Source organism: Pristiophorus japonicus, chromosome 23, assembly GCF_044704955.1.
Source record: "Pristiophorus japonicus isolate sPriJap1 chromosome 23, sPriJap1.hap1, whole genome shotgun sequence".
Lineage (NCBI taxonomy): Eukaryota > Metazoa > Chordata > Chondrichthyes > Pristiophoridae > Pristiophorus > Pristiophorus japonicus.
Window position 1 is genome coordinate 62,748,935 of NC_091999.1, and position 23,793 is coordinate 62,772,727.

Consider the following 23,793-nt stretch of genomic DNA (forward strand, 5'->3'; position numbering starts at 1 on the left):
ATGAGAGGGGACCTCATAGAAACATTTAAAATTCTGACGGGGTTGGAAAGGTTAGATGCAGGAAGAATGTTCCCAATGTTGGGGAAGTCCAGAACCAGAGGTCACAGTCTAAGGATAAGGGGTAAGCCATTTAGGACCGATATGCGGAGGAACTTCTTCACCCAGAGAGTGGTGAACCTGTGGAATTTTCTACCACAGAAAGTTGATGAGGCCAATTCACTAAATATATTCAAAAAGGAGTTAGATGAGGTCCTTACTACTAGGGGGATCAACGGCTATGGCGAGAAAGCAGGAATGGGGTACTGAAGTTGAATGTTCAGCCATGAACTCATTGAATGGCGGCGCAGGCTAGAAGGGCCGAATAGCCTACTCCTGCACCTATTTTCTATGTTTCTGTGTTTCTATGTTTCTCTGCAGACACTTTTAAGACCCCAGGATGCAGGCCATTAGGTCCAGGGGACGTCCACCTTTAGTCCCAGTAGTTTGTCTCGTCCTTTTTCTCCAGTGATAGTGATTGTTTTAAGTTCCTCGCTCCCTGTGACCCCTTGATTATCTATTATTATTGGAATGTTTTTAAGTGTCTTCCACCGAGAAGACCACACAAAATATTTGTTTAAAGTCTCTGCCATTTCCCTGTTTAATCCTCTCAGGGACCAACGTTTATTTTAGCTATCTCTTCCTTTTTATATATCTGTAGAAGCTCTGACTGTATTTATATTTCTTGCCAGTTTACTCTCAGTCTATCTTCTCCCTCTTTATTATATTTTTAAGACAATACTTAAAACCACACAGCAGAAGGAAAGAATGTTCCATAGAAACTAGAATTGTCTCTTCTGAATATCAATCCTGTACTTACAGTGATGACTTTTGTAAACTCCTTTTGCAGGGTGTTAGAAGGGGAGGATTTGAAGAAGGGAAACTCAAACTAAACGTCACGTCGTGATCAGATAGAGTCATTCGATGCATCAGAACTTGAATATCATCGGCCTTTGAATGTGGAAGGAGAAATGTTTGTTTATTCTGTCTGTGGGGAAAGATTACAAACATCAGTGTGACTGAAAAAGCAGAGACACACACACCCGAGTGAGAGTGTTTCAGTGCACTGATTGTGGAAAGAGCTTTAACCAGTTACACAGCCTGAAAAACCCTCGAACCATTCACAGCGGGGGAAAACTGTAAACGTGTTGTGTGTGGAGGAGGCGTCAACTGATCATCCAACCTGGAGAGACGGAAGCACACCCGCACCACGGAGAAACCGTGGAAATGTGGGGACTGTGGGAAGGGATTCAGCTACCCATCTGCGCTGGAAATTCATCAACACATTCACACTGGGGAGAGGCCGTTCACCTGCCCCGTGTGTGGGAAGCCATTCACTCAGTCATCCAGCCTGGTGAAACACCAGCTTGTTCACACTGGGGAGAGGCCGTTCACCTGCTCTGAATGTGGGAAAGGATTCACTCAGTCATCCGATCTGGTGGCACACCAGCGAGTGCACACTGGGGAGAGGCCGTTCACCTGCCCCGTGTGTGGGAAGCGATTCATTCAGTCATCCTACCTGCTGAAACACCAGCGAGTTCACACCGGGGAGAAGCCATTCACCTGCTCAAAGTGTGGGAAGGGATTCACTTGGTCATCCACCCTGCAGAAACACCACCGAGTTCACACAGGAGAGAGGCCATTCACCTGCTCAGAGTGTGGGAAGCAATTCACTCAGTCATCCAGCCTGGTGAAACACCAGCTTGTTCACACTGGAGAGAGGCCGTTCACCTGCTCTGAATGTGGGAAAGGATTCACGCAGTCATCCGACCTGCTAGCACACCAGCGAGTTCACACTGGGGAGAGGCCGTTCGCCTGCTCTGAGTGTGGGAAGCGATTCACTCAGTCATCCAGTCTGCTGACATACCAGCGGGTTCACACTGGGGAGAGGCTGTACATCTGTTCAGAGTGTGGGAAGGGATTCACTTGGCCATCCCACCTGCTGACACACCAGCGAGTTCACACTGGGGAGAGGCCGTTCACCTGATCGGAGTGTGGGAAAGGATTCATCGTGTCATCCCGCCTGCTGACACACCAGCGAGTTCACACTGGGGAGAGGCCATTCACCTGCTCTGAGTGTGGGAAGGGATTCACTGTGTCATCCAGCCTGCTGAGGCACAAGCGAGCTCACACTGGGGAGAGGCCATTCTCCTGCTCTGAGTGTGGGAAGGGATTCACTCGGTCATCCCACCTGCTGAGACACCAGCAAGTTCACAAGTGACTGCAGTGGTTGGATTCTGCTATCATTGCTGCTGTTAATCACATCCTGACTGAATCGTGTCCATTCCGACAGTTGAAGTTTGTTTCTGATGATAATAACCCTATAACTGGGCTGGAATATAATATTTTGATGTTTCAATAACAGAGTGTGTCGGTATTTAATGTTCCAAGATAAGAGAAGACTAATTGATGTCCTGTTACTGACTGCACCATTTTGGGGTCTTTTCTCCTTTCTAACTCTGGATTATTTCAGTTCTCATACCCTTGGTTACTCTCGTGGACTAGTTCAAGTTCCCCTTACCTTCCCGAGTGCCTCTCCTAGCCTTGTTATTGAGGGAAGGTGTCGGTAACACACCCGGGATCACTAAACACTAAACCCAGTCTGTGAATCACTTTCAGATACTGGACTTAGCGTGTGCCCCACAGCATCTCTCTCACCTTCGATGTGTGAATGGAGCATCACGCCTGCAAACCTGGGTTCAATTTAAATTTGAATCCATTCAGGAAATGTATTTAAGAAAATACAGGTCACGTCAAATAATTGGCAACGATTTCGAGTCAACAAGATGAACAAGTAAATACATCCCGGCCCAATATTCAAGCTCTACATTCACAGGAGAAAGTCTGTTATCAAACTCCTCGAGTAGACAGAATATAGAACAAAGCTAACTCTAAGAATATCGAGCATCTGTTGTAAATATCTTTCAAATTCCAACTGATGCAATCTGGTGTTTTCCTTTCAGTTGAAGTGAAAGGAAGATGTGAGGGGTGTTGGTATAGGGAACTCGGTTAATTCAGCTTCTGAAAGGTGTTCATGTTTAGTTCATTCCATATCGGGGAAAATGTGGTTGTTATCATTAGAGAAAGATTTCACTGAGCAACAGTTGGTGTTTGCAACCAACTGGCCATGGATATTTTCATCATAGAATGTTTAGATTAGAAATATTATGTTAGAATAAGAAAAGTTCAGAGACTAGTGGTTTGTGCTTGCCACAGGAAGACCAGTGTTTTACGTGCTTCTAACATTGTTGATGTATGTTGAAGAAAATGCAGACTTGTGTCTCAGTTCCAGTTGGATAAGAGGTTGATGGCATAGCAAAAGATCCAGCAGTTAAAACAAAATTATCTCCAGTTATCTGCAGACATCGAATGTCGCAGCATGCTGACAAAGTTGGACTTAAGAATTTAAAGTATTGAGTTAAATTATTGGAATCGATTGTTTTAGAATTGAATTGTTATCGAATGGAAAAGTGGTGAAGTTATGCTAAACTTGTATCGAACCTTGGTTAGACTTTGTGTGTGCAATTCTGGTCACCATATTATAAAAAGGGTATGGAGGCACTGGAGAGGGTGCAGAGAAGATTTACAAGGATTATACCAGAAAGGCGAGCGGATACCTATCGGGAAAGGATGGACAGGCCAGGTCTCTTTTCTCTTGAAAAAAGAAGGCTGAGGGGTGACATAATATCTCTAAAATGATGAAAAGTTTTGATAGAGTAGACACAGTGTTTCCACTTGTGGGGACCAGCATAATTAGAGGCCATCAACATAAGATAGTCACCAAGAAATCAAATGGGGAATTCAGAAGAAACCTCTACCCAGAGAGTGGTGAGAATGTGGAACTCGCTGCCACAGGGAGTGGTTGAAGCGAATAGTATCGATGCATTTAAGGGGAGGCTAGAGAAACATATGAGGGAGAAGGGAATCGAGGGTTATGTGGATATAGTTAGATGAGGAAAGAAGGGAGGAGGCTCGAGTGGAGCATAAACACCGGCATGGACTGGTTGGGCCGAATGGCCTGTTTCTGTGTCGTATACCGATGTTATCCTACTGTCCAAGTCACACTGCTCGAAGGGGAAGATAAATGACTTGCAAACAAACGCAATTGTTACTTTTGTCTTCTTTGTAAAATGACAAAGTCTGGGCATAATTTGTTTGTGAAATTAAAACTGATTTTAGATACATATATATATTGCTAAGCATCGCTGGTCAAACCCATGGGAAGGAAAATTTACTGAAAATTGAGATAATTATGTTTTATTTTTGAAAAAGTCCCGTCTCTCTGGTTCTGTCCAAACTGTATTCAGAAATAAGTTTTTCGGGGTGACTGTTATGCTAAAGGTAACTAACATCCTTCCTCTTGGAGACTGAATTGCTCTCTGGCATATTTTGGAGAATAAAAGTTCCAAGAAGAGGTTTGGTTAAATAAAATTAAACAAAGAAACTGGGTCAAAACTTGGAGCAAGTGGGAATGTTTGATCGATGTTTAAAGACAGTATGATAATATTGTATCAGACAGTAAAGTTCCTCCGGGCTCATGAATGAAATGGTGAACACTGTATAAAATGTAATGAGAGGAAATGAGTGAGGATATAAGAGGAAAACAGGAAAGTTACACCTCCAAATAGAAATGTTTCTTCACTCATTGTTCCTGGGCGAATTGTCATAAATCACCTGGGTACAATCTGGTGTTAATGTAAATTCTTGTTAAAGTCAGGGAAGTGTAGGAAATTGCTAAGATTTCTCTCTGAGATGTTTGTGTCATTGCCTACACTGAACAATAAGAAAACTGAATTTGATCGCCTGGCCATTACCCGAGACATCGGGACCGTGCAGAGGGAGATGAGCAAAGATCTTCAGACACCCCACGATCTTTTGATAAGATCACCTCAAATGGCTTGGATCAGATGTCACGTGTGGCATGATACTGGGATACCGCTGCGTGTGTGTGTGAACGAGTCTCAGGCATGCTCAGTTATCGACAACAGCACAACATGAAATGGCTAATGTGGCTCAGGAGAGTGAGACAACTTTTTAAACCATCGAGGCCGTGACACATTCTCCAAAGAGAAACCGACTTTGAAATAATCAGGATAGAGTTAAACACACTGCTACATGTCAGAGGCATTAGAATTTATAGTGGCGAAAATGCTGATCTAATTAGGATTTCCTTACAGCTAGAATGGTCATCAGTTTCAAGGCCTCCACTAAGTACTGAACAAAGAAAGCTTGAAGAGAGGCTAAAAACAAAAAAAGTCAGCCTGTCTGTGTCTGGACAAGGTGGCCATGGCTGTGTACAGATCAGCTACAAGCTGAAGGTGGGCGATAAGGAGGCCAGACCTCTCAGGCTCCATAACAAAACATGGATCCAAGTGAGAGGCGATCTCCAGGAGGAAGCAGAGGACCTCAAAAGGGTTAGTTTTGGAATCCTTGATAAACCGAGAAGAGACCCTCAAAAGCATAATTTTGGTGGTAATAGAGAAAGAACCCTAAAGCCTGCTCCTTGGGAAGATTGGGAGACCAGGAAGACTCCCCTGAACCAGGTGGGTTGGGACACACCCTGACCCCAAACACTAAATTAATAGTGTTCACTTAAAGAGTTAGTATCACATCAGGACAATAAGTAATTCAAGACCATTATAAAATACTTCAATACAAACTTAAAAGATAATGACGGCAGGTTATTTTAAAGTAAGAAATGTTGTATGTTGATCAGTAATGTTAACTATTGGTTTGCCAAGTACAAACACTGATAGTGATCATCATATGTGGGACTTAAATAAAATGACATCCCACCTCACAAAAAGAACTCTACCTGTCCGATCCAGTAAAAGAGCCCACATTTTAATGGACTCGAAGTAACTGAATCAGGAAATGTATTATATGACAATGTGTGTTTTTAAATTGTTAATTGAAATCAAAAGTTTTAAACATGAGCTTGAATCTATCAACTAGATTATGTGAAGGGAGATATTCACAATTAATAGACAAAATGGGAAGAGAATTTGTAAAAGGATATGTTAGGAAAGAATAGAAAATAGGATCCAAGGGATGAGGAAGATGAGGAACACAAGGAGAATCAGTTTAAATCACAAGGAAAGTGAGAGCTGACAGGATAGCTCAGAATAGGAGCCACAGTAATGTTAACAGGCGTAAACAAAATAGATATAGAAAGTGAATGGGAACATGATGTGGCTCACTGGTGGTATTGTGTGTAGCCTCTGTGACATTTATGATGAATGTGGTACAGAAGGGACTGCACAAGAGAGAGTAATCAAATCCCTTTGTTTATTCATGAAGAACAACTGAGAAAATGGTGTGGGGAACCAAGTCATAGGCTTCGATGTGATGCAGCCAATAGGAATGGGGATTTTGGCCCTGAGGGAAGGAGAAAGAAGTGAAGATCTTAGACCAGTGGGATTGATCTTGCCTTTGCTAATGAAAAATGGAAATGAAATGAAACCTTGGACGGTGTATAGGGTAGAATCGTTTGCAAGGGTGGAAGACCGAGTTAGGTCCGATCCATAAACAGTATGAGGAATATCCAAGATATCTGATTAAGAAGGGAGGAACTTGGATAGCACCAGATATGCAGTGTTGTACTCTGAAAGGGACAACATGGGTTTGTAGATGTTCCAGCTTGTGGGTTCACCTTCGACAAAGAATCTCCAGAATGCCAGATTGAAATAAATAAATGGGGCGAAGGCCAAACTAATACCGTGTATAAAGGAAAAGGACAGTATTGTGTGACTACTACTGTCACGTATATGACTGTGGGTTCAACCCGATGCCCCATACTAGAACATCACTTTAGCTTGAATCCACCGAGGAACACATGCATCGGTGCTAAACGTTGGTTCTGGTACATCATCACAACGCAACTTATCTGCAGACAAGACTGCCTCTGGAGGATGAAGCCAGTTGCGTCATTCCACACATAGAACACTATATGCTCCCTGTTTCTGGCTTTAAAGCTCATAATTCTGCGAATTAACACACAGTGCAAATCATATAGAGGAATAGAGAGACAGAACAGGCAATCCCGAGACTTGCCAATCAGGAATGGTGGAAAGTCGGATCGAGTTAGATTGTTCCAGCTGGGATTGGTGATAGCACGTATAATAGCTTCAGGGATTCTGGTCATTGCATTATGCTGTAAGGAAGTCAATAAGGGACAATGAAAATATAAGGAAAGGGAAGGACGCTGAGAGGAAACCAGGATTAGTAAAGACAAAGAAAGATATAAAACACGTTATCAACAGGTAATGTAACCCATAAAAAAAACCTGTGGGATAGGTTGACATGTGGACCCTGGTTAATTCAGCTTCTGAAAAGGGTTTATGTTTCATTCATTCGATAGAGGAAAACATGTGTTTCGTATTATTAGGGAGAGAGAGACAGATTTCACTGAGCAACAGCTGGTGTTTTGCGACAAACCAGGCTTCGATATTCATAACAGAATTGATTAGAAATATTGTTTGGATAAGAAAAGTCAAGAACTGGTGGTTTATAATCACCGTAGCCAGGCCGCAATGCTTCTAAATGTGTTGCTGATGTAAACTTGTGTCTCTGGTCTCTGCAGTAGCCGAGACTACCATATTGGGCAATGCCGGCTCCAGTTTGATAAGAAAACAGTCTATAAATGTAAGCTTTTTCCTTTGTTTGTTAGCGTGGAGATACTCGTGCCTGGTTACACGTGCTCCATCTGTGACTATACTCCACTTGTAAATTGATTATAAACAAGATTGAATTCGTTACTACTCAAGTGAACAAACAGAAGTTTGTTTTAAATCAACACTTGGTTCTTTTTTTTAAGTTTGGAACTTCAAAACTTCCTTCGGAATTAAAAATTCGTTAAAACAGCAGAAATCATTCGTAAAGCTATCATTATTGACCTTGAATAAAACATAGCTTAGTTAATTTCAATAACTCCAATTTAATTTAGATTAATATTTTATGAACTAAATACAATACAGTGCAGAAAAAATAAAACAAAATAGCACATGCTTACAGAACACAGTAAATTACATCATTGTTACCTTCAGGTGCTTTTAAGGAAAGATAAACTTCCTATAGAGGGAGTGCAATGAAGATTCACCAGACTGATTCCTGGGATGGGCGGATTGTCCTATGAGAGATTGAGTAGACCAGGCCTATATTCTCCAACGTTTAGAAGAATGAGAGGTGAGAGGCGACACCCACATCCCATGAACGAATGTTTAAAAAGAGATGAGGAATTTAAATTTGATCAAGGACACCAGCCAAATTAATAGAGACACTCCCTGTCCTTCAGGACCTGTGTCCAGGGGAGAAACTGATGGGTTTATCTGATCATCTTTGAGTTAAATGTTGTGTTCTTCGAGCTGAGCAGCCCATGTCAGCATCAAACACTCTCCAGTCAGGCACAACACAGGTCAGATACACAGTGAACCCATCGGTCGCTCCCTGACACAGATACTGAGGGACAGGGAGTGTCCGGGACACTGACATTTCTCACTCAATAAGGTATAAATTGATCCTGTACCTCTCCCCATTGATCCTGGGCTCCACATGGCTCGAATCCTGCTCCTGTTTCCCTTCCTGTAACAGCACTGAGCTCAACCCAGCCCATAATGAGCAGTGCTCAGGGAGGGTGGTTGCTCGGCACTGCAGTGATGTCATAAAGCAGAGCCATTCAGCCCAGCTGGTCCTCTCCTTGTCCCTTTCAAGGTGGAGAGCTGGGACATTCTGTCTCAACACACATCCCCCTGTTCATACTGAGTTCCCGGGGAAGGCCCAAGGCCCAGAGTGTGGAACACAACCAAGGGGGAAAGAGGAGGAGAGAAGGGGAGGTAAATCAAGGAGTGGAGACTGAGGGCCACCAAGCTTCAGTTTTGGAGCTTGGAGACTTCAGGAGGGATCAGTGAGTTCTGTAGTTTCAGGATCCAGGGAGAGAACAAGGAACAGATGGGGAGGCTGGTGTGGATTCCAGCACAGTGAGGATGTAGGGGGAGGGAGATTGTGTCGGGCCGTGTATTAGGGATGTAGGAGGGACAAGAGAGGAAAGGTCAGAGGAGCAATTACTGCAGCAGTGTCCATCAATAGTGAGAGAGAGAAGGTGGAGGTCAGATTGGGCCCTGGACAGGCCGGTAAACTGTTTGTTTGCTGTGACCAGCTTTCCTTCTGTCACAAATAGCCTCCTGTCACCCAGTGACACAAACAGCGCATTAAACGCCACCAATGTCCTTTCGTCTGGAGAGGTCTCCCTTTGTGAAACATCGGCTGTTGTTAAAGCTTCTCATTCTGACTCGCTCACAGTGAGACAGTATCCACTGTCCCTTTTATTCCATGGGCTTCATCTTTGCTGGTATTGGTAACACGCCCGGGATCACTAAACACAAAACCCAGTCTGTCAATCACTTTCAGCTGCTGGACTTAGCGTGTGCCCCACAACATCTCTCTCACCTTCAATGTGTGAATAGGGCATCACGCCTGCAAAGCTGGTTAAGTTTATATCCAGGCAGAAAATCTATTTAAGAAAAGCCTGTAGGCCAATGAAACACTGTTCAGGTGCCAATGTGCTGCTGGTTTGTCCGGAATTTTGCCTGTAATGGAAAATAACTGATCATTTCTCCCAGTGTAACCTTTGCTGCAATGAAATATGTATTGTAATAAGCCTCAGGGCCTTGCTCATGTCTGCTGCAATTGTGTAGCAAGGTGATGTGTGAAGAGATGGTGTTTGTATGGAGATGTGAAGCAAGGAAACGGTATCTGTGTGTGGCAGTGACACAGCCTTGTGGTCACAGGCAGAACCATGCACCGTTACCCTTGTGCTTATGGTTTGAGCAGGGTTAATTCATGAATGCTCAAGCTAAGTGGTGCCAGGGATTGGGAGCAGCGGCAGTAAATAAAATCTAAATGTAAATTCCGATGTAGTTTATCTTCAATTATTCCTATTTTAATAGCTTTTGCTGAATGTGTCCCATGCCAAGTGCCAGGATATTGGATCAGGCCCACCCTAGAAAATGAGTTTGACACCTTGAGGTAGACAATGTCAACCAGATTCCCCCATCCACCAACCTAACAACTTCTTTACAGACTCAAGCTAGTTTGTAAGACGTGACCTTGTTTTCCGGAATCCATGTTCAGTATCTCTAATGGCCCCTTCACTTTCCCCATGATGGAAAACAGCATCTCTCTGGATCCCTTCAAGCACCTTCCCAGTGATCAAGGTAACGTTGATGGGCCTTCAGTTTCCGAGCTCTGGCTTGTGCACAATTGAAAAATGGGAACTACATGTGCTACCTTCCAATCTCAGGGAACAACCCATGAATCTACTGATCTGTTGGCGATATGAGCAAGAGGCTGGCAGAGCTCCCATCCTATCTCTTTTAGAACCCTTGGGTGGATATCATCCGCACCTTACACTGTCAAGATTAACCCGCACGGGTTGCTGTCAGTGAAGAGAGATGAGAAAGAACAAAGTGCCATTTTCCCATCTCAGTATGACCCTGAAGGACTGTGTCCATGCTGAAGTTCTTCACCCATATGATCCTCCCCCCAGATTGTCCTCTCTGAGCTCCAGCCAGGTGATGCTAAACACTCGGGTGGGAAAGAGAAAAGCCTGCAGCAATGTGTTGAAAGCAAAATGAATTTATTTGTCTATATCCCGAATATTACAGGAGTTTTCATCAGCGGAAACAAACCCCAACTGTCAGAATGAACATGGTTCAGTCGGGTTGTGATTAACAGCAGCAATAACAGCATAATCCAACCCCTATAATCATTTGTGAACTCGCTGGTGCCTCAACAGGTGGGATGACTGAGTGAATCCCTTCCCACACTCAGAGCAGGTGAATGGCCTCTCCCCGGTGTGAATTCTCTGGTGTGCCAACAGGTTGGATGACTCATTGAATCCCTTCCCACACTCAGAGCAGCTGAACGGCCTCTCCCCAGTGTGAATTCGCTGGTGTGTCAGCAGGACGGATGACTGAATGAATCCCTTCCCACACACGGAACAGGTGAACGGCTTCTCCCCAGTGTGAATTCGCTGATGTATCAGCAGGTTGGCTGACTGAGTGAATCCCTCCTGACACTCAGAGCAGGTGAACGGCCTCTCCCCAGTGTGAACTCGCTGGTGTGTTTCCAGCTGGGACGGGTAGTTGAAACGTTTCCCACAGTCCCCACATTTACACAGTTTCTCCCCAGTGTGACTGCGCTTGTGTCTCTCCAGTTTGGATGATCGGCTGAAGCCTTGTCCACACGCAGAGCATGTGTACACTTTCTCCCCACAATGAACAGTGCTTTTTGCATCCATAGCTGCTGGATGATATTCCATTCCCGATGAATCGAGTGACTTCGTCAGATGTTAATGTGATGTTTGAGCCTCCGGTCGATAAATCCTCCACTTTTAATACCCTGTAAAGTGAATTTCATTCATGAAAAGGGTGGATGAGAGATAACCCACACAAACACAAAGGCACTTTGAGAAATTGAGCTTAATGAACTTGGTAATTTCTGGCACCAGCACTAGAAATAGTAGCCACGGAAGCTGCCAGTTTGTGGTAAAACCTAACTGGTTCATTAATGTCCCTCAGGAAAGAGAACCCACCTCCATTGAGAGCCCCACATGGGGAATTGTTGGTCCCACTGGGCCCAGAATTACTGGGGTTGAAACCCAGCAGCTTCTCCTCCATCTCCACTCCAGCTCAAACAGATGCAACAAACAGACCCACACAGGAGGCCAGGTATCCAAAGCGTCTTTCTAACATTTGCAGCATAGTTGAGAGGCGATTTATTCTAAATTGCCCTAGATTTGTAGACTTGAGATTCTAGATTTTGCTTTGTACCGGAATCCAGGTCAGCGATTGTAGCATGGACAGGATCATCATAGAAACATAGAAACATAGAAAATAGGTGCAGGAGTAGGCCATTCAGCCCTTCTAGCCTGCACCGCCATTCAATGAGTTCATGGCTGAACATGAAACTTCAGTACCCCCTTCCTGCTTTCTCGCCATAACCCTTGATCCCCCGAGTAGTAAGGACTTCATCTAACTCCCTTTTGAATATATTTAGTGAATTGGCCTCAACTACTTTCTGTGGTAGAGAATTCCACAGGTTCACCACTCTCTGGGTGAAGAAGTTTCTCCTCATCTCGGTCCTAAATGGCTTACCCCTTATCCTCAGACTGTGACCCCTGGTTCTGGACTTCCCCAACATTGGGAACATTCTTTCTGCATCTAACCTGTCTAAACCCGTCAGAATTTTAAACGTTTCTATGAGATCCCCTCTCATTCTTCTGAACTCCAGTGAATACAAGCCCAGTTGATCCAATCTTTCTTGATAGGTCAGTCCCGCCATCCCGGGAATCAGTCTGGTGAACCTTCGCTGCACTCCCTCAATAGCAAGAATGTCCTTCCTCAAGTTAGGAGACCAAAACTGTACACAATACTCCAGGTGTGGCCTCACCAAGGCCCTGTACAACTGTAGCAACACCTCCCTGCCCCTGTATTCAAATCCCCTCGCTATGAAGGCCAACATGCCATTTGCTTTCTTAACGGCCCAGGTACAGCAGGTGGTGCGGCAAGCAGCAGAGGAGTGGTGAGGTCCAGGTGGAGTAGCGCCGGGAGATCGGGGCTGAGAGATTGTGGCCTACAAGGCCGAGAGTTCGAGGCTGAGAGATTGGGGCCAAGGAGAAGGAAGAGTTCGGGGCTGAGAGATTGGGTCCAAGGAGAGGAAAGAGTTCGGAATGGAGAGATTGGGGCCAAGGAGAAGTGAGTGTTCAGGGAGGAGAGATTGTGGCCAAGGAGAGATGAGAGTTCAGGGCGGAGAGATTGGGGCCCAGGAGAGGTGAGGGATCGGGGCGGTGAGATTGGGGCCCACAAGCAGCGAGAGTTCTGGACGGTGAGATTGGGCCCCACGAGAGGCGAGAGTTCAGTGGGGGAAGAGATTGGGGCCCACGAAAGGCGAGAGTTCGGGGCGGAGATATTGGGCCCCACAAGAGACAGGAGTTTGGGGTGAAGAGATTGGGGCCACAAGAGGCGCGAGTTCGGGGCCCGGGATAGGCAAGGGCCCAGGGACAGCATGGGCCAGACCACACTGCGATCTATGGGCAGTAGGAGTATGTGCACCAGGTCTGCGCAGAAGAACTTGGTTTCCAGTCATCTTGGTTAACCCTTCCCACTGGACCAAGACCTCGTAATGTTCAGCCCGTGTGGTGGCTGGTATGCAACGGACACACGCGTTAAAAGAATCCACGCACAGGCATCTCCCTCCCTTCAATATGTCGTTCGGGACCTGGAATATCAGGTCTCATATTGAAACATCTGTGAACTCATCACGTTTTGGTGTGGAAGTGGGTCATCCTCGATTCAAGGGACTGCCTAATATTATACTGTACAGGAGACCAGGGAGTGACTTCCGCATCCAGCACCCACCCTGATACAGAGCGGCTGGGAATTGCTGGGCATGCTGTATTTCATGGTATGGGGGAGGCACTGCCCCTGGGATTTGCTGGTGTCGGGCCCGGAGGCTTTGACACGCAGGCTGAGAGCCGCAATCGGTGTTGCCCGGGACCTGAGAGCCACACCCGGTGTTGCCCGGGGCCCGAGAGCCACACTCGGTGTTGCCCGGGGCCTGAGAGCCGCACTCTATGATGCATGCGACCTGCTGCATGAGGCCTGGGAGCCACAATCGGTGCTGCCCGGGACTGAGAGTCACACTTGGTGTTGCCTGGTGCCTGAGAGCCACACTTGGTGATGCTGATGCCATGCTCGCTCCAATCAGTCCACGGGAGCCTCTCCGCACAGGGGCATACTCTCCAGGGACCAGGCCTACCCACGTTGCCCCCCTGCTGATGGAGATAGGGCGTATTCGGAGCACTCTGGGTAAGATCATTCACCATTGTCACGGAGAGTACGGCACAGGAGGCCATGCAGCCCATCCTGTCTGTGCCGGCTCTTTGGTGGAGCTGTTCAATGAGTCTCACTCCTCTGCTCTTTACCCATTGCTGGATATATTTTTCCCAGCAAGTATTTATCCAATTCCCTTTTAAAAGTTACAATTCAATCCACCACCCTTTAAGACCGTGCAATCTGGATTAGAACAATTTGCTGAGTAACAAATGATCCCACATCTCACCTCTCGTTATTTTGCCAAACATCTGAAGTCTGACTCCTCTGGTTACCTTCCCTAATGCCACTAGAAACACTTTCTCCATATTTACTCTACCTAAATCGTTCATAAATTTGTACATCTCCATGAAATCTCCTTTAACCCTTTCCTGCTCTCTGGAGAAACCTTCAGCAGGCTCTCCACATCACGGAATTCCCATTCTCCCTGGCACCATTCCTTCTGCACCTTCTCTAAAAGCTTGCCATCATTATGAAAGTTTGGAGCCCAAACTTGAACACAATTCTCCAGCTGAGGCCTAACCAGTGTTTTATAAAGGTTTAGCAAATTAAACATCAAATGCTGATATTTCTCTGATGGGGTTTAAAAGGCGAGGTCCATCTAGTCAGTTGGATGTGTCAATGAGACTGTGAACCTAAAGAAGTGCATTTAGAGTGCAGAGCCAGGGACATGCTGTGTAACCGGGCGCAAACACTCCTGCATAGCCCACACATCACTTGTTTCCCATTTGGCATCAAAGTAATGTGTTAATTGCAACAATTCATTTGATTTGATTTCAAATAGTTTAGGATAGAAATTGAATCATGTTTCTATGATTTTTCCAAAACTCAGATTCAAGGCCTCAATTTTTCTCTTCATCTGTGTGCAGTCACAGGATTCCAAACCTGAGACTGTACATTGGGATTCCAATTCTGGGACTGCACATGGGGATTCGAACCCTGGGAGAGTACTTGGGCATTCTAACACTGGGAGAGTACAGGGGGATTCTAACCCTGGGACCATACATGGGGGTTCTAACCCAGGCACTGTAAATGGGGATTCTAACCCTGGGACTGGAAATGGGGATTTTATCCCTGGGCGAGCATGTGGGCATTCTAACCCTAGGAGAGTACATGGGGAATCTAAACCTGGGACTGTACATGGGGATTCTAACACTGGGAATGTACATGGCGTCCAGGCATTCGGGCCCCCTTCAGAGATGACTGAGCCTCTACTTCCCCGCAGTGCTCCAGGTGTGGTCTAGCCAGGGCTTTGTGCAGCTTCAGTCGGATGGCAGCACCCATAGAACAGTATGGAGGCAGGTAGCGTACTACTGACTTTCATTTTAAACTTTTAATCAACTTGGGAAAACTTTTAAAACTTCAAGAGAAACGTTTAAACAACTTGGGGAAACTTTTAAAACCTCTGGAAAAAATTTTAAATAACTTGGGAAACCTTTTTTAAAACTCCGGGAGAAACTTTTAAAACTTCTGAAGAAACTTTTAAACAACGTGGAGGAACCTTTAAGAATAATTTTATTTTAAAAATGTTTTATTAAGCAATTGAATACTGTACCCCAATCTAAATAGAAAATAGTTTGGTGTGCTTTATTAGCATAATTTTCAGCCATTTGAAACCAGGTTACTCACGATGGCGCCAGCAAGCAGGTGTGCCTCCGACCAGGCGACCACAACATCACCCGGCCCCTCCTGCGGCGGGCCTACATCCCTCCAGCGGCGGGTTTTCGTCCCTCCAGCAGCGGGCCTACATCCCTCTCCTCATCGACGGCTGGACCTCCCCTTCCCCACTGGTGGCCTGGCTATGATTCTTTCACCCTCCTACTCCTTGCTGACCTCCCACTTGGAACTCCAGCAGACAACTGACTAACTAATGCCTGCCCCCAACCAAGCCTCGGACCACTTACCAACAAGGGTGCTACTCAGCGCCGAGCTTGCAGCCAACATTTCACCTTAGGCAATTAGGCTCATACAGAAGTGCCTGGTCTCCAGTCGTCTTGGATCCCTTGCCACTGTACCAAGACCTTGCTCAGCTATGCCACCCCACGTTAAAAGAACTCACACACAGGCATCTTCCACTCCGTTAACATGAAGTTCGGGACCTGAAACGACAGGACTCCCATTGGACAGGCCAGAATGCCGCACCACCATAGTTGCCCGGGAACTTAGAAGCTTTGACATCGACATCGCCACCCTAAGCGAGATCCAGCAGCCAGGGGAAGGCCAGCTCAAGGAACAAGATGGAGGTTACAGCTTTTTCTGGAAAAGAATACCAGAGGAAGAACGCTACCTTCGCCATCAAAATGAGCTGGTCGACAGCCGCAAAGACACCCCCTGTGGAGTTAACGAACGCCTCTTGACGCTTCAACTCACCCTATCCCGGAACCAATGCACCACAGTCATCGGTGCGTATGGCCCAACACTGGAAGCAATGGATGAGACCAAAGAGGATTTTTATTCCAACCTCGAAACATCCCTGTCCTGTGTCCCCGCAGGTGACAAACTGATTCTCCTCGGTGACTTCAATGCCAGGGTCGGCAAAGATGCAGCCCTCTGGGGAGGCGTGATTGGCAGTGAGGGGGTAGGGAAAGCCAACTCCAGCAGTATCCTACTCCTGACAAAATATCTAGAACATGAACTTCTCATCACCAACACTTTGTTCCGCCAGAAGGAAAAATACAAGGCATCGTGGCAACACCCTTGCTCCAAATGCTGGCACCTGCTCGACTATGTCATCGTCCGAGCCAGGGATCGCAAGGGTGTGCGCATCACCCATGTAATGACAGGAGCTGATGACTGTTGGCCGGACGACCGCCTGACTCATCATCGACATTAACCCCAAAGTGGAGGGGACAGCAGAAGCAGTGCCACAAGAAAGTCAATGCCGGGGCACTGAAAGACCCAGCTAAGACAGCCCTATACAGCCAACGCTTCACAGCTAACCTGACGTGCCTTGATGACGCTGAGATGCTGAATGCCCACAGTTCTTGGTCTGCCCTCCAGGCCTCATAACCAGTGCCTGTGAAGAGACACTTGGTCAGTCAACCAGAACACACGAGGACTGGTTTGATGAGAATGATCAGAGATCCAAGAATTTTTATTTCTGAGGTTCAAGCAAAAACCCAACTCAGGAGCAGCAAAGCAACACTACAGGTGGCTCAAAGCTGAGGTCCAACAAAAAACCTGGCACCTAAAGAAGGTAGTGGATGGAGAAAGCACAGGAGATACAATAACTGGCCAACAGCCATGATGTGCGAGGATTCTTCATATCAGTCAAGGCCACCTACGGTCCAAACGCCCAAGGCCCCACCCCACTGCTGGCCAAGAATGGCGAAACACGCATCAAGGACACCGAGGTTGTCAAGGCCCGCTGGAAGGAGCACTTCGAAGATCTCCTCAATCGACATTCTGACTTTGACTTGAGTGTTCTCGACTCCATCCCACAGAATGCGTCCCGCCCCCACTTCAGTGAAACACCAACGTTGCATTAGGTAGGAAAAGCCATAAGACAGCTCAAGAACAACAAGGCTACGGGAGCGGATGGAATCCCTACTGAGGCGCTAAAGCATGGCGGAGATGTGCTGTTGGCATGCATACATGACCTCATCGCTCTCATCTGGAGGGAGGAGAGCATGACGGGAGATCACAGAGAGGCAGTGATCGTGACCATCTTTAAAAAAAGGGGGGCAATTCCAACTGCAGCAACTACAGAGGGATCTCACTGCTAATCAGGCACTGGGAAAGTTTTTGCTCGAGCCCTCTTCAACCGTCTTCTCCCTGTGGCCGAGGAGCTCCTCCTGGAATCACAGTGCCCCACGGGGCACTTCGGACATGATCTTTGGAGCGCGACAGCTGCAGGAAAAATGCAGGGACCAGCGCCAGCCGTAATACATGGGCTTTTTCAACCGTACAAAGGGATTTGACACTGTGAACCATGAGGCTCTATGGAGCGTCCTCCTCCATTTTGGATGCCCTGAAAAATGTGTCAACATCCTTCACCTGCTCCATGATGACATGCAGGTGATAATCCTTACCAACGGATCCATTACAGATCCAATCCACGTCCGGACCAGTGTCAAACAGGGCTGCGTCATTGCTCCCACCCTCTTCTCAATCTTCCTCGTTACCATGCTCTACCTCACAGTCAACAAATTCCCTGCTGGAGTGGAACCAAACTACAGAACCAGCAGGAAGCTGTTTAATCTTCGCTGCCTCCGGGACAAAGTCCAAGATAACCCCAACCTCTGTCGTTGAGCTACAGTACGTGGACAACGCCTGTGTCTGCGCACATTCTGAGGCTGAACTCCAGGATATAGTCGACGTATTTACTGAGGAACACGAAAGCATGGGCCTTAGGCTAAATATCCGTAACACAAAGATCCTCCACCAGCCAGTACTCAACGTACAACACTGCCACCCAGTCATCAAGATCCACGGCGCAGCCCTCGACAACATGGACCATTTCCCATACCGCGGGAGCGTCTTATCAACAAAAGCAGACATTGATGAGTAGATTCAACACCACCTCCAGTGCGGCAGTGCAGCCTTCAGCCGGCGGAGGAAAAGAGTGCTCAAAGACCAGGCCCTCAAAGCTACCATCAAGCTCATGGTCTACAGGGCTGTAGTAATACCCACCATCCTGAATGGCTCAGAGGCACGGATCATGTACAGCAGATACCTCAAGTCGTTGGAGATATATCACCAATGATGTCTCCACAAGATCCTACAAATCCCCTGGAATGACAGGTGCACCAACATCAGTGTACTCGTCTAGGCTAACATCCCCAGCATTGAAGCACTGACCACACTCGAACAGCTCCGCTGGGCAGGCCACACAGTTTGCATGCCAGACATGAGACTCCCGAAGCAAATGCTCTTTGTGGAGGACCTTCATGGCAAACAAGCCAAACGTGGGCAGCAGAAAGGTTACAAGGACACCCTCAAAGCCTCCCTGATAAAGTGCGACATCCCCACTGACACCTGGGAGTCCCTGGCCAAACACCGCACTAAGCGGAGGAAGTGCATCCGGGAGGGCTCTTGAGTCTCAATGCAGAGAGCATTCAGAAATCAAGCGCAGGCAGCGGAAAGAGCGTGCGGCAAACCAGTCCCACCCACCCCTTTCCTCAACGACTTACTGTCCCACCTGTGACAGAATCTGTGGCTCTCGTATTCGACTGTACAACCGCCAATAAACTCAGTTCAGGAGTGGAAGTAAGTCTTCCTCGATTCCGAGGGACTGCCTATGATAATGATGAGATGGGGATTCTAACCCTGGGACTGAACATGGGGATTCTAACCCAAGGAGTGAATATTTCTGGGCCATCTCTGTTACAATTATGTAGGACTTAAACCATATGGTCGGTACTAAGCATCGCCTTTAGGGGAGATGGTGAGAAATTCGAGGTGTGGAGAGTGAGAATAAAATATCTGAAATATCCTTTACCCACTGGGACCCGGTTGGAAACAGACACTGACACGTTGTTCCTGTACCAAGATGGTCGCGCATGCGCGGTGCGACTCACCGAATCAACATGGCGGAGCACTGAACCCGGCTTCCTGCACGAAGATGGCCACCGTTAGCCTGGGCCTGTGACCGGGAGAAAGACCCGAAGCTGCAACCGCCGATATTCTGGTTTTTATTCCGGGCTTGCGGCGGGCACCGGTGGTTTATGAAGCCTCCCGCGCCACCCCACCCGCTGGTCCATTGCTCCCCTCCACCCGCTCAAATTGAGCGCTTCTGCGGAAGGCATGTTACCCATTTCTCCTTCGTCACTACATTCGCCGCGCATGCTCCAAACCCAGCCAGGACACGCGCCTTCGCACTGAACTCCTGCAGTCTGGGTTCGGCATTTTCTTGCTCGTGGTGCATACTGGGTAAATACGCCGCCATTGCAATACTGCGTTGGTGAATTGAACAGGATTTCCTGGGATTGCATTGGGCATTGAACCATATTCATTCTGGCAGTTATTGTTTGTTTCTGCTGATCTTAATAACCCCTATATCTGTGCTGGAGATTAATGTTCTATATTAATGTCCTGTGATAGTTTGAACTGGTGCTCTCCTCTCCCTATCCTGTGACAATTGGAGCTGGTGCTCTCCACTCTCTCTCCTGCGACATTTGGAGCTGGTGCTCTCCACTCTCCCGTTGGTGTAGGAGGGAGGGCTTTAGTTTCCTGAACAATTGGGACCGCTTCTGGGGAAGGTGGGACCTGTGCAAGTCAGGACAGGATACACCTCAACAGCGACGGGACCAATGTTCTCGCGCGTGGTTTTGAAAGTACAGTTGGGAGGGCTTTAAATTATCTTGGCAGGGGGATGAGTACCCAGCAGAGGTCTCTCAGCTAGCTGGAGTGGGTGAGAGCTCAGATGAACAGAACCACAAGAAAGAATGCAAAAGCCAGGAGGCAACAAAGCAGAGTAGCACTGGTGGAAGTGGAAACCACAAGGTGATAAGAAGGTACAATATGTATGAATATAAAGGGGCTGCAGGAGGGGTCAAAACTAAAAATCATGGTTTAAAAATTAGTATTAAAATACTCTACCAAAACGCACGCAGCATTCGAAATAATTTAAATGAGTTGACGGCACAAATCATTACAAATGGGTATGATTTGGTGGCCATTACAGAAACGAGGTTGCAGGGTGGCCAAGACTGGGAATTAAACATACAGGTGTATCTGACAATTCGGAAAGATAGACAAGAAGGGAAAGGAGGGGTGTTAGCTCTGTTAATAAAGGATGATATCAGGGCAGTTGTGAGAGACGATATTGGCTCTAATGAACAAAATGTTGAATCATTGTGAGTGAAGATTAGAGATAGTAAGGGTAAAAAGTCACTGATGGGCATAGTTTATAGGCCCCCAAATAATAACTTCACGGTGGAGCCGACAATAATCAAGGGAATAATGGAGGCATGTGAAAAAGGAACAGCAGTAATCATGGGGGATTTTAACCTACATATCGATTGGTCAAATCAAATCACACGGGGTAGAAACATAGAAACATAGAAAATAGGTGCAGGTGTAGGCCATTCAGCCCTTCTAGCCTGCACCGCCATTCAATGAGTTCATGGCTGAACATGAAACTTCAGTACCCCCTTCCTGCTTTCTCGCCATACCTCTTGATCCCCCGAGTAGTAAGGGCTTCATCTAACTCCCTTTTGAATATATTTAGTGAATTGGCTTCAACTACTTTCTGTGGTAGAGAATTCCACAGGTTCACCACTCTCTGGGTGAAGAAGTTTATCCTCATCTCGGTCCTAAATGGCTTACCCCTTATCCTTAGAGTGTGACCCCTGGTTCTGGACTTCCCCAACATTGGGAACATTCTTCCTGCATCTAAACTGTCTAAACCCGTCGGAATGTTAAACGTTTCTATGAGGTCCCCTCTCATTCTTCTGAACTCCAGTGAATACAAGCCCAGTTGATCCAGTCTTTCTTGATAGGTCAGTCCCACCATCCCGGGAATCAGTCTGATGAATCTTCGCTGCACTCCCTCAATAGCAAGGATGTCCTTCCTCAAGTTAGGAGACCAAAACTGCACACAATACTCCAGGTGTGGCCTCACCAAGGCCCTGTACAACTGTAGCAATGCCTCACTGCCCCTGTACTCAAATCCCCTCGCTATGAAAGCCAACATGCCATTTGCTTTCTTAACCGCCTGCTGTACCTGCATGCCAACCTTCAATGACTGATGTACCATGACACCCAGGTCTCGTTGCACCTCCCCTTTTCCTAATCTGTCACCATTCAGATAATAGTCTGTCTCTCTGTTTTTACTACCAAAGTGGATAACCTCACATTTATCCACATTATATTTCATCTGCCATGCATTTGCGCACTCACATAACCTATCCAAGTCACTCTGCAGCCTTGGAGCATCCTCCTCGCAGCTCACACTGCCACCCAACTTAGTGTCATCCGCAAATTTGGAGATACTACATTTAATCGCCTCGTCTAAATCATTAATGTACAATGTAAACAGCTGGGGCCCCAGCACAGAACCTTGCGGTACTCCACTAGTCACTGCCTGCCATTCTGAAAAGTACCCATTTACTCCTACTCTTTGCTTCCTGTCTGCCAACCAGTTCTCAATCCACATCAGCATACTACCCCCAATCCCATGTGCTTTAACTTTGCACATTAATCTATTGTGTGGGACCTTGTCGAAAGCCTTCTGAAAGTCCAAATATACCACATCAACTGGTTCTCCTTTGTCCACTTTACTGGAAACATCCTCAAAAAATTCCAGAAGATTTCTCAAGCATGATTTCCCTTTCACAAATCCATGCTGACTTGGACCAGTCATGTCACCATTTTCCAAATGCGCTGCTATGACATCCTCAATAATTGATTCCATCATTTTACCCACTACTGAGGTCACGCTGACCGGTCTATAATTCCCTATTTTCTCTCTCCCTCCTTTTTTTAAAAGTGGGGTTACATTGGCTACCCTCCACTCCATAGGAACTGATCCAGAGTCAATGGAATGTTGGAAAATGGCTGTCAATGAATCCGCTATTTTCAAGGCCACCTCCTTAAGTACTCTGGGATGCAGTCCATCAGGCCCTGGGGATTTATCGGCCTTCAATCCCATCAATTTCCCCAACACAATTTTCCGACTAATAAAGATTTCCCTCAGTTCCTCCTCCTTACTAGACCCTCTGGCCCCTTTTATATCCGGAAGGTTGTTTGTGTCCTCCTTAGTGAATACCGAACCAAAGTACTTGTTCAATTGGTCTGCCATTTCTTTGTTCCCCGTTATGACTTCCCCTGATTCTGACTGCAGGGGACCTACGTTTGTCTTTACTAACCTTTTTCTCTTTACATACCTATAAATACTTTTGCAATCCGCCTTAATGTTCCCTGCAAGCTACTTCTCGTACTCCATTTTCCCTGCCCTAATCAAACCCTTTGTCCTCCTCTGCTGAGTTCTAAATTTCTCCCAGTCCCCGGGTTCGCTGCAATTTCTGGCCAATTTGTTTGCCACTTCCTTGGCTTTTATACTATCCCTGATTTCCCTAGATAGCCACGGTTGAGCCACCTTCCCTTTTTTATTTTTACACCAGACAGTAATGTACAATTTTTGTAGTTCATCCATGCGGTCTCTAAATGTCTGCCAGTGCCCATCCACAGGCAACCCCTTAAGTATCATTTGCCAATCTATCCTCGCCAATTCACGCCTCATACCTTCAAAATTACCCTTCTTTAAGTTCTGGACCATGGTCTCTGAATTAACTGTTTCATTCTCCATCCTAATGCAGAATTCCACCATATTATGGTCACTCTTCCCCAAGGGGCCTCGCACAATGAGATTGCTAATTAATCCTCTCTCATTACACAACACCCAGTCTAAGATGGCCTCCCCCCTAGTTGGTTCCTCGACATATTGGTTTAGAAAACCATCCCTATGCACTCCAGGAAATCCTCCTCCACCGTATTGCTTCCAGTTTGGCTAGCCCAATCTATGTGCATATTAAAGTCACCCAGTATAACTGCTGCACCTTTATTGCATGCAGCCCTAATTTCCTGTTTGATGCCCTCCCCAACATCACTACTACTGTTTGGAGGTCTGTACACAACTCCCACGAACGTTTTTTGCCTTTAGTGTTCTGCAGCTCTACCCATATAGATTCCACATCATCTAAGCTAATGTGTTTCCTATTGCATTAATCTCCTCTTTAAGCAGCAATGCTACCCCACCTCCTTTTCCTTTTATTCTATCGTTCCTGGATGTTGAGTTCCCAGCCCTGATCATCCTGGAGCCACGTCTCCGTAATCCCAATCACATCATATTTGTTAACATATATTTGCACAGTTAATTCATCCACCTTATTGCGGATACTCCTTGCATTAAGACACATAGCCTTCA

General features: G+C 46.5%; 1 protein-coding gene and 1 pseudogene across 1 annotated transcript; one reads left to right on the forward strand and one right to left on the reverse strand.

Annotated features, from left to right (window-relative positions):
* Positions 1–1,258: 1,258 nt before the first annotated feature.
* Positions 1,259–2,233, forward strand: LOC139235387 (zinc finger protein 551-like; annotated as a pseudogene).
* A 4,608-nt stretch (positions 2,234–6,841) lies between these two features.
* LOC139235567 (zinc finger protein 239-like) lies at positions 6,842–11,281 on the reverse strand (the record flags this gene model as incomplete). The annotated part of the gene is made up of 2 exons (XM_070866616.1): positions 6,842–7,019; positions 10,827–11,281. Coding segments are annotated over 2 exons (633 nt in total), but the record flags the coding sequence as incomplete, so codon positions are not given.
* Positions 11,282–23,793: the final 12,512 nt, after the last annotated feature.